General features: G+C 38.9%; 1 protein-coding gene across 8 annotated transcripts in view; it reads right to left on the bottom strand.

The window, feature by feature from the left end:
* The window catches only part of DYNC2H1 (dynein cytoplasmic 2 heavy chain 1), a 347574-nt gene that overhangs the window by 44308 nt on the left and 285597 nt on the right, over nt 1-17669 (bottom strand). For all 8 annotated transcript variants that reach the window (XM_043579184.1, XM_043579187.1, XM_043579185.1 and 5 more), the window contains 3 exons: nt 17242-17331; nt 2003-2112; nt 974-1055 (listed from right to left, as the gene is read on the bottom strand). In XM_043579184.1, the coding sequence (XP_043435119.1) occupies nt 974-1055; nt 2003-2112; nt 17242-17331 (282 nt within the window). The remainder of the gene's footprint in view (nt 1-973; nt 1056-2002; nt 2113-17241; nt 17332-17669) is intronic.

The following is a 17669-nucleotide window of genomic DNA, read 5'->3' as shown; positions in this document are numbered from 1 at the left end:
GTGGGGAACACGTGTCCTAAGACAGGACCAGGGGGCACATGTGGAGAGCAACCAGAGGCCACACGTGACTGTCAGCAGCAGCAGCGTGTAGACGGGGTGCAGGGCTGGGCCGGGCGAGGTCGGCTAGGACACATGGCTGGTGTGGAGGGAGGCGGGCGGAGCTTGGAGAGGGCCCCCTGCAGACTTTTAACCAGTTTTGTTATGAACATTCAAATGATTGCCTACTGTTGCACCCTCATTACAATAAAAGTAATGGAGTTTTCACAGGAGAGCTACCAGGGAACGTTTAAGCTGCAAAAGACGGCTTAACTTTCCTTTTAACACGGACGGCCTGGACTGACACTGCGCTATCAGACTGTAAAGTCCCGGGGGATAGGACTCAGTCTGTTTGTCATTACAATATTTTACACGTGCTTTATTGTAGAGTTAATCCTTACTGGATTGAATTCTAGAGCGGGAAGCCCAACAGAAGTTGAAGATTTTTATCATTCTGTACCAAAAGTTACATTTGCAAATATGTTGTGTCCCTAAGATTCCTATTTTTGCATTAGAAAAGATTGTTTTGGGGGCGCCTGGGTGGCGCAGTTGGTTAAGTGTCCGACTTCAGCCAGGTCACGATCTCGCGGTCCGTGAGTTCGAGCCCCGCGTCAGGCTCTGGGCTGATGGCTCAGAGCCTGGAGCCTGTTTCCGATTCTGTGTCTCCCTCTCTCTCTGCCCCTCCCCCGTTCATGCTCTGTCTCTCTCTGTCTCAAAAATAAATAAACGTTAAAAAAAAATTAAAAAAAAAAAAAGAAAAGAAAAGATTGTTTTGTACAAGTTGTTTCATCCTGAATCTTACCTTGGATTTTTCACATAGGAAATACAATCTACTTCTGCTGACCTTGTACTAAAGAGAGCAATGAGTTTGAGACTGGAGTCACACTTGGTAATACTAGTTTTAGACCCAGATAAACATCAAAAATTAATAAAATACCTTAATCTGCAGCTTTGCTTCTTGCAGTCGGCCTTTCCACGAAGCTACAAATTTCAGGCTATCTACAGAACAGCCCATCGCCCTGGAAAAGTAAAGCGTCAAACGTCAGCAAAAATAATCCTCAACAATTAAACTACCAAGAGTAATGGAAAACAGATAATTCCCTATTTATCTGTAATTGAAATATTCACAATGTGCAAGTAATCAGAGCTCTTAAACGATGCACAGTATCTTAGGCTTCCTACTAAGTTTGTCAAGTTAACCTGTAACGTCAGTCTCCTCTTCAAGGCAGCACAAGTCCCTTAAGCATTCGGCCCTTCGTTTTTATTTTACCGTCTCCGTTTGACCGTGACCCTGAAATGCAGGCCCGTTGTAAGTGTCTCATAAATGCTTATCAGTTGAGCTGAAATGTTGGTATTTATACCACAATCCTAAGGCACTACAAATTGAAATCCCCCAAGTCTGTAAACAACAACTAAATTTGGTTCAGTTTATTTTTCCACCGTGCAGCTCTTTTATTACATTCTAATTTATTGAAAAAAAAAATCAGTGTATACAGGACACAATCATCCAAGTGTGTTTTAAAAAAGAGCTCGATCTTAACTACCAAATCCTGCCCCCCACCAAGAAGCCTGGTCAGCAACGTCCAACAGAAATTTTCTGCAGAAATAAAAACATCTTCATGCAGCGCAAAGTGGTAGCCACTGCGCAACCAGATGTGGCTGGTTGAGTGAGAAATTACATTTTTACTTTTACTTCGTGTTGACCCCTTTAACTGTACACGGCTCCATAGCACCTCCACCAGTCCTATCAGACAAGGCATGTCCGGATCAATCAGCAACATTTAAAAACCAAATTTCACCTGTTTCAATTCTAATAAAAAACATCGTCATTAAAAGCACTGCTTTTTAAACTCAAAGTTAACGGTGTTAAGAAATGTCAAGTATTAGGAAATAACACGACTCCCTTAATTCAATAGTCGGTTTACTTCTTGACAAGGAAGGACAGTAAGCGGAGACCTTCACTTACCGTGCAGTTTCCTGGCGAAGAGCGTTGAGAAACGTGTCTGGGTGGAACAGTTCTGACAGGTCAAGTGTATCAGAGAGAAGAGCCTGTTTCTCGGCTCTCTCTACCCAGCTCTAGAGGGGAAAAAAAAAGACAGAAACCCATTTAAAAACTCTGTAAACTTGAAAGACAAACTATTAAAGAACTCTTATGCAAAAGTAACATTTAATAAGACAATTATGCCGTTTCAAATTGCTTTGAAATAGAGTCTGGAAAAAAAAGAGATTTCTACTTTACACTGTGAAGTCTATTGTACTCTTTTTGACATATTTATCCATCATAAAAAAAGCTTCCTTGCACAACCTTCTGCTGGTAAAAATCCACTCAAAATAAAATGTCTAAAAGATGAAAAATAACGTAACACACAGCACGTGAGCGTGGGCTGGCGCCTCGCCTGGTCCTGGGCGGTCACCCCCAGTACGCTCAGCTGACCAACGGAGCACTGGGTGTGCGGCTGGAATCCTCAGGGCCTCCAAGTCATGGAAATGCGACTCAGCTGGGGTCCAGTTCCAGATCTCAGTGTAAATTTGCCCCCTCACTGAATCAAGCGTTAGAGAGGAGGGTAACGTCCAAGAAGAAAGGATTCTGTGTTAAAAGGTGTTTTTGAACAGACTTTTCTTCTCATCTGGCATTTTATAAATCCATTATACTCCATTTGATGAAACACACATCACCATCAAGTATATGAGTAAAATAAAAAATTACCATTTGGAACAAATAACAAAAACAACAAAGTCTTGTGCAACACTTACTATGTGCTTTCCTTGTATTAACCCATTTTATGCTCACGACAGCACTGGAAGTTAGTGCGGTACTCGTTTTATAGTCAAGTGAGGAAACGGAGGCAGAGGAAATAAATTCGGGAGCCTTAAGTGATTTGTTTCTCTGCAATACCCCTGGCAGGTGCTCAGGTGACTTTAGAGGAGGATACCTTCCTGGTAACGTCTCAGTTGGTCTGTCATCTCAGCTTGTGCACAGAAATGGTACCAGGGTAACGTTGTGGGTACAAACTTGCAGAAACGTCATTTACTCAGTAATCCATTTTGTATGATTTAGAAACAGTCTAGGGAAAACCGTATTTATTTAATTTATAACTGTACAGAAAAGCTGTGTTTCATGCATGTAATCATGTAATACCCTGCATTTACACCTGTCAGCCAGGTGTAGAACAGGAGAAACTAAACTCTCCAAACCTACTGTTTGCATTAACATCTTAACGCACTTGACTAGTCCTTCTACTCCACAGCAAAAATGTTCCTATGTCCCTACTGTCAGTTGAAAATATGCTTATTTAAAAAGCAGAAACAACTTAAAAGAGAGCCCTTTAACAGACTACAATGATTTCCTCTTGGATATTATCCTTTAAAACAGTAACACTTCATAGAGTACCTATTTTCAATCAAGTACATTTAAATTATTCATTGTTTATTTTGTTTATTCCATATGAAATGTTTTTATTATCTCTGCCTTCTATTTTCATTAGCTGAACACAGCTAACAAATTATGCTTGTGTGATCTTTTGTTATAAGTAATATTTAAAGCATACATATTTCAAATTAATACTATCATTCAATTAATTTCTTAAAATTAAATTTTAATTCAAAAATTTCAGAAGAGTTCTTGCCAGTAACAGATGCACATATGTTCAAATTAATTAAAAATTAAAGTGTGGCTGATAATCAGATTTTTACTTCAAGTCTGAATTAATAAAATAGCAAAAACAGGAAAAGCCTCTATAGTACAAATGTTTTTATTCGCCCGTAAGTGGCAGTGGGGGATCTTTTTGGTCTGTTAATCTTAAAGGCAGACTAAAGGAAAGGCATATTTGGTAAGATAAAGTTTAAATAACAAAGATTCTTTTAATATGTATACTGTCTTTGAATAACAAACTTCACAGTAAAGGACACAGTGAAAGACATTTGAAAGATTACGCTTAAACCTGCACATGGATGTTTACAGCAGCTTTATTCCTAACTGTCGACACTGGGAAGCATCCAAGGTGTACTTCAGCAGGCGGATGGAGGAATAAAGCGTGGAGCATTAGACAACAGAATATGACTCAGCACTAAACAGCAAGGAGCTATCAAGCCATGGAAAGACATGGGGAATCTTAAATGCAAAGGACTCAGTTAAAGAAGCCAATCAGAAAAGGTGACATTAGTATATGATTCCAATAACATAACCACCTTCTGGAAAAAGTCAAACTATGGAGACAATAAAAAGGGCAGTGGTTAGCCGGGGTAGGGGAGGACAGGATGAACAGGCGAGGATGGGGAATTTGCAGGACAGTGAAAACAGTCTGTAAGGTGCAGTAATGATGAGTATGTATCATTATGTATCTGTCCAATCCCATAGACTGAAAATACCAACAGCAAATCTGAAGGTAAACTGTGGACACTGGGTGATTATAATGCGTTGATGTAGGTTCATCCTCTGTTAAAAAAAAAACAACCCCAAAAGTTCCCCTCTGGTGAGTGATGTTGATAATGGGAGGCTATTCATGTGTGGTAGCATGGGGTATATGGGAAATGTCTGCATCATTCCCTCAATTTTCTCATAAACCTAAAACATCTAAAACAGTAAAGGCTGCTTTATGTATTTATGTATGCATGTAATTTTGAGAGAGAGTGTGCATGCTCACCTACCTGAGTGGGGGAGGAGCAAAGGGAGAGGGAGAGAGAGAATCCCAAGCAGGCTCCATGCCCAGTGTGGAGCCCAACGTGGGGCTCATTCTCACCACCATGAGCTCATGACCTGAGCCAAAATCAAGAGTCAGACACTTAACCACTTGAGCCTCCCAGGTGCCCCAGTAAAGGCTATTTTAAAAACATTTAAACTCGGGGCGCCTAGGTGGCTCAGTCGGTTGAGCATCTGACTTTAGCTCAGGTCATGATCTCACAGCTCTGAGTTCGAGCCCTGCGTCAGGCTCTGTGCCGACAGCTCGGAGCCTGGAGCCTGCTTCGGATTCTGTGTCTCCCTGTCTCACTGCCCCTAACCCACTTGCATTCTATCTCTGTCTCTCTCAAAAATAAACATTAAAAAAAATTTAAAGAAAGCATTTAAACTCATTTTTAAGAATAGAAATAAAGACACAAGTATAATAATCTTTAATGAGCAGCAATATGCACATATGGATTGGGCTTTCAACAAAGTTGTAGGTGTATTAGTTGAAAAATATTTCTCAGTAAGTGTTTTTCTTTCCCCTTGGCTATTAGCCACTTTCTTTTTAAAGGATTAAATCTGAGAATGAATGAAACATCTGGGTCTCTATGATTATGAAACTGTTTACTTCTAATTCTTCAAATGATGTATAATAAATGTAATTACGGAGATACGCAAATAAAGGGTTGGGTGAGTTTTTGAACACTGTGTGTGCGCACAAACACACACACACTTAGAATTACAGGCAGTATAACTTCGAAACTGGAATGATCCACAGAGATCATCTAGTACAGTTCCCTTATTAGCACACAAATATAATGATGTTTTCCTAAGCAATATAGGACAGTTTTAAAATAATGCAATATTTGGGATGCCTGCGTGACTCAGTGAGTTGAGTGGCCGACTGCAGCTCAGGTCATGATCTTATGGTTCATGGGTTCAAGCCCCGCATCGGGCTCTGTGTTGACAGCTCAGAGCCTAGAGCCTGCTTCACATTCTGTGTCTCCCTCTCTCTACGCCCCTCGCCCTCTTGCACCCTGTGTCTGTCTCTCAAAAGTAAAATAAATAAACGTTAAAATAAAATAAATAAAATAAAATACTGCAATATTTTATCAAAAAATATGCTAGTGATGGAAGCAGAACTTATGAATTCAAATGACATTCATTCACTCATTTAGAAGCATTTACTGAAAGCAAGGAGCCTATTATCTTGTTAGAGGAGATAAAACATGCACAAATGACTGATAAAAAGTATTAAGTGGAGACAGTCCAAGAAGATGCTGAATTTACCTCCTCCCACAGACACACAAAATCTGCATGCACCTATAGAGTAATTCCTCCTGGAGAAGAGCTGAGGACCAAATGAAAAGCTTCTGTACAATAAACAAAAAAGAGACTTATAGAGAAGGGCAGAAGACATGCGAAACAAGATAATGATGGAACCTCATTCCCAATGTGAAGACTGGCAGTGTGGGGAGATATCACTGAGGGGCCTGCCCTCACAAGTGCCAACACTGGGACAGAGCAACAAAACAGCGGTTTAAAGGGCACATAGACTAATATGGAAAGAAGACATTCTCAACATAATAAAGGCCATATATGGCAGACCCACAGCTCACATCATGCTCAATGGTGAAAAGCTGAAAGCATGTCCTCTAAGATCACAAATAAAACAAGATTGTCCACTCTCCCCACGTTAATGTGACACAGTACTAGAAGTCCCAGTCACAGCAATTAGGCAAGAAAATGAAATAAAAAGTATCTGAATTGGAATGGAAGACTTAAAACTGTCACTATTTGCAGATGACATGATGCTACATATAAAAAACCCTAAAGATGCCACCAAAAAACTATCAGAACTATAAATGAATTAAGAAAAGTCACAGGATGCAAAACTAAGAAACCCAGAAATTTGTTGCATTTTTATACTTAATAATTAATTCCAAGAGAAGTTAAGAAAATAATCCCATTTATAATTATATCTAAAAGAAAGAAATACCTAAGAATAAATTTAACAAAGGAGGTAATACACCTGTACTCTGAAAATTGAGATATTTGATGACAGAAACTACTGAAAACACAAATAAATGGAAAGATATGCCATGTTCATGGATTAGATGAATACTGTTAAAAATGTCTGTGCCACCCAGGGGCACCTGGATGGCTCAGTCAGTTAAGCGTCCGACTTCGGCTCAGGTCATGATCTCACAGCTTGTGAGTTCGAGACTCACCTCTGACTCTGTGTTGACAGCACAAAGCCTGGAGTTTGCTTCAGATTCTGTGTCTGTCTGTCTGTCTGTCTCTGTCTCTCTGCCCCTCCCTCACTTGCGCTCTCTTTCTCTTTCTCTCTCAAAAATAAATAAAAACATAAAAAAAATTTTTAATTAAAAATAACGTCTGTGCTACCCAAAGCTATCTACAGATTCAATCCCTATCAAATACCAATAGTATTTTTCACAGAACTACAACAAAGAATCCTAAAATTTGTATAGAACCATCAAAGACACCAAACAGCTAAAGCAATCTTGAGAAAAAAGAAAAAAGCTGGAGTTATCACAATCCCACAATTCAAGATATACTCCACAGCTGTACTAATCAAAGCAGTATGGTACTGGTACAAAAATAAACACACTGATCAATGGAACAGAATAGAGAGCCCAGTAATAAACACATGTTTCTATAGTCAATTAATGGACAAGGAGGCAAGAATATACAATGTGGAAAACACAGTCTCCTCAAGAAATGGTGCTGGGGAAACTGGACGGGTACATCCAAAGAATAAAACTGCACCACTTTCTCATACCATATATGAAAATAAATTAGTAATAGATTAAAGATTTGAATTTAAGGCCTGAAACCATAAAACTCCTAGAAGAAAACAGGTAGAAAGCTCTTAGCAATGTTTTTTTTGCAACAGTCACCTCGGGCAAAGTCAACAAAAGCTAAAATAAAGAAGTAAAATTCCATCAAATTAAAAAGTCTTAGCAGAGTGAAGGAAACCATGAACAAAACAAAACATCAACCTACCTAATGGGAGATTTATACAAATCACACATTTCATAAAGGGTTAATCTTCAAAATACATAAAAAATTACATAAATTAATACAAAAAACATTAAAAAAACAAGCAGAGGACTTAGACATTTTTTTTTCTAAAGAAGACATACAAATGGCCAATAGACGTGTGAAAAGACGCTCAGCATCCCTCATCATCAGGGAAAACCACCATAAGCTATCACCTCATACCAGTCAGACTGACTAATATCAAAAGGACAAAAAGTAACAAGTCCTGGCAAGAATGTGGAGAAAATGAAACACTCACGCACCATTTCTGGGAATGTAAACTGCTACCATCATTATGGAAAACAGTATGGAGGTTCTTCAAAAAATTAAAAATAGAAATACCATACAATGCAGCAATTCCATCTCTAGATATATGCTCCAAGAAACTGAAAACACCAATTTGAAGAGATATATTCACCACTGCTGCCCTATTTGTAACAGCCAAGATGTTGAAGCAGTCTGAGTGTCCTTCAACAGATAAGTGGATAAAGAAGGCTGGATATATATACAACGGCCTATGACTCAGCCAATAAAAAAGAATGAAATCTCACCATTTGCAAAAACAATGGTGGACCTAGAAGGTATGGTAAACAAATCAGACAGAGAAAGAGAAAGACAAATACAGTGCAATCTCACTTATATGTGGAATCTAAAAAACAAAACAAACAAGAGAAAACAGGAACAGACTTACAGATATAGGAAAGAAACCTCTGGTTACGACAGCAGGAAGTTTATGGTGGACCAGGCAAAACAGAGAAAGACATTTAAGAGGTACATGCTTAAAGTCACGAAATAAACAACTCATGGGTATGTATTGTACAGCACAGGGAATACAGTCAATAATATTGTAATAACTTTGTAATATGACACATTGTTAACTAGACTTATGGGGATCATTAAATGAATAGTCATGTTTGAATATTTTGTGTAATGTCTAAAATGTACATAGTCATGTAATGTTCTGTACATCTCTGTGACATACATCACTATGACATACATGTACAACCAGCAGGATGTTCTATGTCAATTATAATTCAATTAAATAAAAAGGGTATTATGTGGAAAGCCACAAAAGAAACGAATAATGTCTCATGAGAGTTCTACTCCTCTATGAACCAATATATATAGAATTTTGAAGGAAAAATGTTTTCCCTTAAAAATTTTGTATCTAGGGGTGCCTGGGTGGCTCAGTTGGTTAAGCGGCCGACTTCGGCTCAGGTCATGATCTCACGGTCCGTGAGTTCGAGCCCCGTGTCGGGCTCTGTGCTGACAGCTCAGAGCCTGGAGCCTGTTTCAGATTCTGTGTCTCCCTCTCTCTGACCCTCCCCCGTCCATGCTCTGTCTCTCTCTGTCTCAAAAATAAATAAACATTAAAAAAAAAAATTAAAAAAAAAATTTTGTATCTAGTTAACTTACATTTCATTTGTTAATACAACTAAGTATCACAACTAAGCCTATATATATACAGGCTAGAGTTCAGAAAATAAATACACCACAATTGTATCTGTTCTTTTAAACATTACTCAAAAATATTCTTTAATTGTTTTAAATATTTAGTCAAAACTAAGATTTTTAAGGATGTATAAATCAGAGGCTAAAGCTATTGGTTATCAGTAATGAAATCAGTTACATATAGAATTAAATCTATATGATTTTTATAACAAATTAAATCCCCATAATAAACTTTTTGAGATGACTTCAAAGGGAAAAAAAAAAACCCAAAAACCATCAGTTACATAAACCAAAAAAACAAAAATACCACTTCAAGTGTTCATACACACTTATGAAATATATCATGTATCCATACAAAAAAAATTGAACTTCCATCTCTGATCAAAATGAGATGAAAATGTAAGAATTTAGTATTTTATAAAGGTAGCATCAGAGATCATTGGGGAATGGAAAAAATATTCAATTGATATTGCTGGCGAGAAATGGTTTAGTGCTTGAGAAAAGTTAAGTCTTTAATTCACTTTCCAACCTAAAATTACACCCCTTAGCATTCAGAGTAGAATATTATTCCACAGATTAATGGGAAAAAAAAGAAAACCAACTTAAGATGAGGAAGTAAAGATGATGTATCTATTATGGGGGGCTTTTTTTTTTTTTTTTTTTTTAAAGAGAGGTGACTGGTGGCTCAGTTGGTTAAGGGTCTGACTTCAGCTCAGGTCATGATCTCACAGTTGGTGAATTTGAGTCCTGCATCAGGCTCTGTGCTGACAGCTCAGAGCCTGGACCCTGCTTCAGATTCTGTGTCTCCCTCACTCTCTCTCTCTCTCTGCCCCTCCCCCAGTCATGTTCTGTCTCTTTCTCTCTCAAAAATAAATAAAAACATTTAAAAAATTAAAAAATATAAATAAGAAAAAACTTAAGTTACAGTACATACTATTTTGAATATATAAAAATAACATAAAGTAAAAAGCACTGAAAGTAAATTTGGAAATATGTTTTCACATATATGAAAATAAATTAATAACAATCATAGACTGTTTACACTTATTGAAACATGAAAGGTAAGATTATCTTTAATCTTACATAAATTCTAAAACTAAGATAATATTTTAGTCCAAAAGAATAGCAGAATAAGAAATGATAATGCTCAAAGTTTGGCAGTATGAAATGTGGACAGAATTTTAGTAGGAGTGTATACTGATACAGTATTTCTACAAAGAAACGATGAAATGTGCCAGACCTTCAAAAATATGCAAGGTGGTTTACTTGGTGATTCCTTTTCTCAGAATGCTAATTAAAGAAACAGTGAAGAGGGGCACCTGGGTGGCTAGTCAGTTAAGCATCTGACTCTTGATTTCAGCTCAGGTCATGATCACATGGTCAGTGGGTTCAAACCGTGTGTCCGGCTCTGTGCTGGCAGCGTGGAGCCAGTGTGGGATTCTCTCTTGCCCTCTGTCTGTCACTCACCCACTTTCTCTCTCTCTTTCTCAAAGTAAATAAATAAACTTAAAAAAAACTAAAGAAGAGACTATTGTACATAGCTTGCTAATTTAAAATTATTTGTAATATTAAGAAATTGTAGGGGCACCTGGGTGGCGCAGTCGGTTAAGCGTCCGACTTCAGCCAGGTCACGATCTCGCGGTCTGTGAGTTCGAGCCCCGCGTCAGGCTCTGGGCTGATGGCTCGGAGCCTGGAGCCTGTTTCCGATTCTGTGTCTCCCTCTCTCTCTGCCCCTCCCCCGTTCATGCTCTGTCTCTCTCTGTCCCAAAAATAAATAAACGTTGAAAAAAAAAATTAAAAAAAAAAAAAAAAAGAAATTGTAAGGGTAATAAATGTAATAAAAATTAGAAATTCAAATGTGGTAAATCAATACAATAAAAATTACAATACAAAAAATTAGAAATTCAAATGTGGTAAATCAATACAATAAAAATTACATAGCAATAAAAACTGGTATTTGAAAAATATTTAATGACACTACAAAATATTCATGACCTAATGTATTCATCAGAATGTAAAAACAGATACATAGTATGAACCTAATTATGTGAAAACATTTAAATATGTAAAAAATACTGAAAAAAGTATATGAAAATATATCATTTTAGCTAGGCCTGGCCAATAGCCTATTAACAAATATATTTTTTTATAAATAAAAGCAATTAGTATAAAAAGAAATGCATTGATAAACTGATGTCACTTTATTTTGTTTTAAGGTACCATTTTCTTGGAAAAAGTGTTTAAGGTAAATAAATATTTTAGGCAATCACAAGAATGCACAATGGGGAAAGACACCTATTCAATACAAGGCACTGGGAAACCGGACAGCTACATGTAAAAGAATGAAACTGGACCACTTTCTTATACCAAACACAAAAATAAACTCAAAATGGATTAAAGCCCTATATGTGACACAGAAAACCATCAAATATCCTATAGAGAGCATAGACAATCATTTCTCTGACATTGCCATAGCAACTTTTTTTCTAGGTATGTCTCATAAGGCAAGGAAAACAAAAGCAAAAACAAACTACTGAAACTACATCAAACTAAAAAGTTTCTGCAGAGAAAAGGAAACCATCAACAAAAGAAAAAGGCAACCTACTGAATGGGAAACAATTATTTGCAAATGATATATCTGATAAGAGGTTGATATCCAGCATACATAAAGAAATAAACAATCCAATTAAAAAATGCTCAGAGGATCTCAACAGACATTTCTTCAAAGATGACATGCAGATGGCCAACAGACACATGAAAAAATGCTCAACATCAGTCATCATCAGGGAAATACAAATCAAAACCACATTGAGATACCACCTCACACCTGTCTGAATGGCTAAAATCAAAATGAAAAGAAATAACAAGTGTTGGTGAGGATGTGTGGAAAAATGAACTCTTCATGCCCTGTTGCTGGAAATGTAAACTGGTGCAGCCTCTCTGGACAACACTGTGGAATTTCCTCAAAAAATTAAAAATAGAGACACACTGTTAGGTATTTACCAAAAGAAAATGAAAATACTAATTCATAGGGATACAATGACCCCTATGTTTATTGCAGCATCATCTACAATAGCCAAGACACGGTTGTAACCTAAGTGTCCCTCAATAGGTAAATGGATAAAGAAGATGTATGCGTGTGCACGCATGAACACGCACACACACACACACACACACACAGAGGGGAATATTACTCAGCCATAAAAAGGATGAGATTTTGCCATTTGCAACAACATGGATGGACCTAGAAGGTATCATGCTAAGTGAAATAAGTCAGACCGAAAAACACAAATACCATATGATTCTGCTCATAAGTTAATAATAAAGAAAACAAACACATGAATAAACCAACAAAAGCAGAATCAGACCTACAAATACGTAGAACTGACAGCTTCCAGGGATGTTAGGGATGGGCAAGTTGGGAGAGGGGGAGAGGGAGGTACAGGATTCCACTTATGGAATGAGTAAGTCACAGGAGTAAAGGCAAAGCCTAGAGAATACGGTTCAGGATACTGTAACAAGAACGTGGGACAGATGGCAGCCACACTGTGCATAATGTATAAATTTGTCAAATCACCATGTGAGCAGAAAGCATATCTGTGTGGCTTAAATCCATTTAGATTACTGGACACTTGATCTATGATCTACCTTGGTAAATGTTCTGCATTAGAAAAGACTGTATATTCTGTTGATGTTGGATGTAATGTTCCATTTTTATTAAGTTAATTAAATGCTGTTCAACTCTTAGACAACTTTACTGATTTTCTGCCTCTTATTCAATTACTGAGAGCAATGTTCTGCCATCTCCAACTTTAATGATGGATTTACCTATTTCTCCTTGCATTTCTATCAGTTCTTGCTGCGTGTATTTTGAAACTATTAGAAATGGGATGTTTAGCATTGTTATTTTCATAATTTGATCACCTTATCATTATAAAATAATCTTCATTATCTCCTGTTATATTCTTTTCTGTGAAACCTGTTTTGCCTGATATTAAGACAGCTAAATGTTTTTGTTGCTGTTTGGGGGTTTTTTGACTAATGTGATCATGGCATAGTTTTTCTATCATTTCACTTTTAATCTATTTGTGTCTTTATATTTAAAGGGAAATGCCTTGATGCCTTATAGCAGTCATATTTCAATTTTATTTTCTCCAATCTGATAATTGTTGTCTTTTAGTTGGTGGCTTTGAATATGTGTATGTTTATAAAAACGATACTTGATAGCTTATTTTCTTATTCAGGAAAAAACTGAGCTTATAAATTGCCATGTCTTATATAAGAAAATCTTAGAGTTCAAGACAAAAATAGAATTCAGTGAGTAAAATTATGGCTTCAATTTGTTTTTAGATGAAACTTAAAAATACTGTTTTTAAATGAAAGTTCAAAAATCAGAAAATTTATTTTTTTACCATAATCATGCCTGTTAAGATTATTTTTAATTACAAATATTCTAGTCATATGTGATAATGACTATAATTTCTAATCATAATTTATGTGAGGAATATTTGATAAACATAAAATTCAGTGTGACTTGGTTTATCAATAGTGCTCGACTCACTGATTATGTGGTTGAAATTAAGGCAATTGTATTCTTCAAATGGATTACTTTAGGGAAAAACTGGATAAAACAGCTCTCTTTTGATAACTAAGTGGCGTCTGGGGGACTCCATGAACAACTAAATCAAGCACGTCTGATGCATGCACTACAAATAACGAAACTTAAAGAAGATATGTCGAAGACCATGTGCACCTGCTGGCGGAACCCAGCAGCCCTCCGTGCAGGTGCCCCTCAGGCCTAGTCTCAACACCTCATTGACACGCTCCAGCCATGTGGACTGGGCCTTTTATTCCTTAGGTAAGCAAAGCCCATTCCTGTCCCAGATTCTGCACGTGCTGGCTCGTCCGCCTAGACTTTTCTCTCTGGCACGCCCACGGTTTGCCTTCTCATTCAGCTCAAGCCTCTGTTCACATGTCCCCTCCTAAGAGAGGCCTCACCTGAGCACACTGGCTCCACCCTCTCCGACCCACTAACCTTCCAGCTCCCTTAACTGACACCAATCTTCTTCAGAGCATCCTAATATTAATTGGAAATACGGATCAGTTCCACTTTAATATTTGGCTAAGATCTATTACTTGCCTTCACTCTCTGGTAATCCGAGTAAGTAGATGCCGACTGTAAGCAATTCCTGACATCCCAGAAATGAACACTCGTGTTTGTAAAGCACAGATGTTACTAATCTACTAAGTGTGATGTTATTAATGCCAACCAGCCATGACACTTAGATCTACTTTACTTTATTTACCATTGTATATGGATCAGGCATTTTATATGACACTTGGAGTGAAAATAACCTCTTATCTGCTCTATAGGTTGAAATTCTTGGTCTCAAGTATAAATATGTACTTGTTGCAAGAATAAAATTTTAAAAATAACGACTGTGAAACTGTTCATGTTATGGGAAGAGATTAAGAACTCTGTATTTCAGTAAGGGGAGAAACAGAATGATAATAGAAATCTTAAGAGAGAATGCAACAGCTAGATAAGCATAGGAATAATGTTGGAAGCATTTTAGGAAAAAAATATTAATAAAAATGTAATAACAAAGTATGGTATACCTGTTTGGCTATGGTGAAATCCAAATCTTTGTAAAATTGTTTGACATATTTGCACCTGCAACATTAAATAAAACACTGAAGAAAAAAAGTGAATTCTAGGTGAGCAAGTTGTCTTTAAGCATGAGTCCTTCGAGAGGAGGTCCTAGCTGGGGCTAAGTCCCATCTGAGAGGAGACAGAACAATGGCCCTCACCTGTGCTGCCTTAAAGTTTCCCGAAGAGGAAAACGTCTCCTATTGTTTACCAGAATATCTAACAGAAGTCATCTTCAATTGAAACACAAAAACAAAAAAGAAAAAGAAGAAATGAGACCCACCAAATATTTTCTCACTTAGTAAGATTTCACAGAATGGACATTAAAAGAATACTTATTTAGGAAAATTTTCTACTGAGGTTTTAAAAATCCAGGAAGGTTAAAAAAAAAAAAAAAAAAGCTTCACACGTCATTCAAGTAGCGTTTCCAGGACAGGAGTACAAAAGGAGTTTGCAGATTTACTTAAGGAGTGGATGTTAGGTCCAGGTTCTTCCTAGACACTGTATTACTGAGAACGCTTTCCTGAACTGTGTGCACTGTGCACACAGGAGTAGTGTTAGTGGTAGTACCACTGCACAGTCCACGCCCCCAGTGTCCAACTACAATTAGATGGGCGTGTGGCGTGTGCAACAATTAAGTGGGAGTGCGTCATGTGCCACCCCAATATGACAGGCTCACGTGCGAAACCACATCGGGGGGTGTGTGTCGTGCGCAATCCCACTCAGGCGGGCGCTTGTCATGTGCAGCCCCAATCTGGCGGGCGGGTGTCGTGTGCAACCCCAATCTGGTGGGCAGGTGTCGTGTGCAACCCCAATCTGGTGGGTGTGCACAACCCAGCGTCCTTCAAGGGGGGGCAGGTGCACTCACACCAGCGCGGATGCCCACTTCCCTCGCCTGCCCTGGAGTCTGCAGCTGTGAAGAACTGGGCACAGCAGAGCACAGTGACCCAGGCAAGAGGCACAGCCAAGATCCTGTCATCGGGCCACCACCACTGACAAATACAGGGACAGCTGTCATGGGGTCAGGAGCCAACGTCTGGAGTTTTGCTCCCAGCCCCCTGGGGTGTTGTCAGATGGGACAGCCTCCAACTGCAGCAGCACCCCCCCCCCACCCCCCGGGCACCTGCCGGCCACGCCCCCTCCGGCCGCACAGCCCCGGCTGACCCAGAAGACTGGGCCACAAGGACAGACGGCAGTGTGAGCAGGGCACTCAAGGAAACCCACCCGCAGGTGGCTCCATCATTTGCATTGCGGCGTCCCGCCCCCTTCCACGGGGGCCCTCCCGGGAAGATGGCCAACTGGAGCATGCGCGCAAAGTCGGGAGGGGTTGTGACAATGACCAGGTGGGAGGGAAGAAACCACCAAGACCCCAACACGTCGGGTCAGCGCACCGCCATTCCATGGCAGGTCACAGAGCTACAGGACGCGGATCACACTCTGGAGTTGTCTTGCTATGCAACTAATAACCTGGGTTCTGGCAGATATGACCCAAGACTTGAGACGCCCAGAGAAGTCCTGACTGGTACGGGTGCCCAGGTTGCTGACCTTACCAGCACTCACTGGGTACTTGCAGGGGGACAGTTTGCCATGACCACGCTTGCCGTTTAAACATCCTCTGCCTGTTTGCTGCTGTCAATATCTGCTCATTATGCCAGTCCAGCGAGCTGCTGAGATTGGTATGCATGTGGTAAGAGCGAGATGCAGACAAAAATTCAGGGAAGACTTTGTTGTCCTGAAAGCCAATTAGGCTGCTGTATTGTCACATTTCTAGAACCAAGGCTTATCTTGTGCATAAATAGCACAGTGGATAAGACTGCTTCCCTAAAACTGCAGATCATCACAGACCACAGACTGCCACTTACTACTCCAGATGTGCAAGCCAGCTGAGCGCAGGCAGAAGTTATGAGCTGAAAGTGTTGACACACTACCGTCCCTGTACAAAATTTAACTCCTAAAATCCCGTGATGCTATCGCTATAGTAATAGCTCTATTTTACTGGGTAGTATTTCAGTTACGTACCCTACGTTCATTCTAAACTGTTGTTCATTCATGACAACAGTTTAAGGTTTAGCTGTATATTCATCTTAAATCTCAGGGTTTGGGCCAAGATTTTTTTTTTTTCATGAATTCTAATAGTAATCTATTTATTTGTTTTTTTTTAATCTATCTCCTTCCCCCCAAATTAGAGATCCCTGTTGATAAGAACTCATGGTTCCCTCATTACTCGTTATTTTTAAAGAATGCTACATAAACCCTGACGACGGAATGAGAAATGAATGTGCGGTGCTTCGCGTACAAAATCACTCTCACCAGCTGCCGCATACATGTGATCTCCATACCCATGTCTGTAACACTGCGTCAGACAACGGACCCTTACCTGTATCGCAAGGGCACGAGCCACGAGGCCTCTCAGGTACTGTAAGGGGTCTTCTGGGCCTTCCCACCTGCTCTGCCATGCCACAGGACACTGCAACAGAAAAAGGCTCCAGTGTTACATATAAAAGACCTTTCAACAGCGGTGTGATGGGGAAAATGTTTTGGCATAATCCACATTATGTGTGTCATGAATTTATTTTCTTGCAATGTCTTTTTTTCTCTTATCACAGTAAAAATGAATGACACAGAATGGATTCATTTGTTTCTCTCAAGAGATTCTTTAAAGTAAAAATTCTTGAAAGAATAAAAGCATCAATAGGCAGATACAGAGCAGCAAGCCAGCTGTCCCACGACAATACTTAGTCCAGAAAGAAGTCACATCAAATCCGACAAGTTCATTTTATCAGTGGTCAAGAATGTTTAACAAGT

Source organism: Prionailurus bengalensis, chromosome D1 (assembly GCF_016509475.1).
Source record: "Prionailurus bengalensis isolate Pbe53 chromosome D1, Fcat_Pben_1.1_paternal_pri, whole genome shotgun sequence".
In the NCBI taxonomy this organism is placed as follows: domain Eukaryota; kingdom Metazoa; phylum Chordata; class Mammalia; order Carnivora; family Felidae; genus Prionailurus; species Prionailurus bengalensis.
The sequence above is the reverse complement of the archived record's forward strand: the minus strand, read 5'-3'. Positions and strand labels throughout refer to the sequence as shown.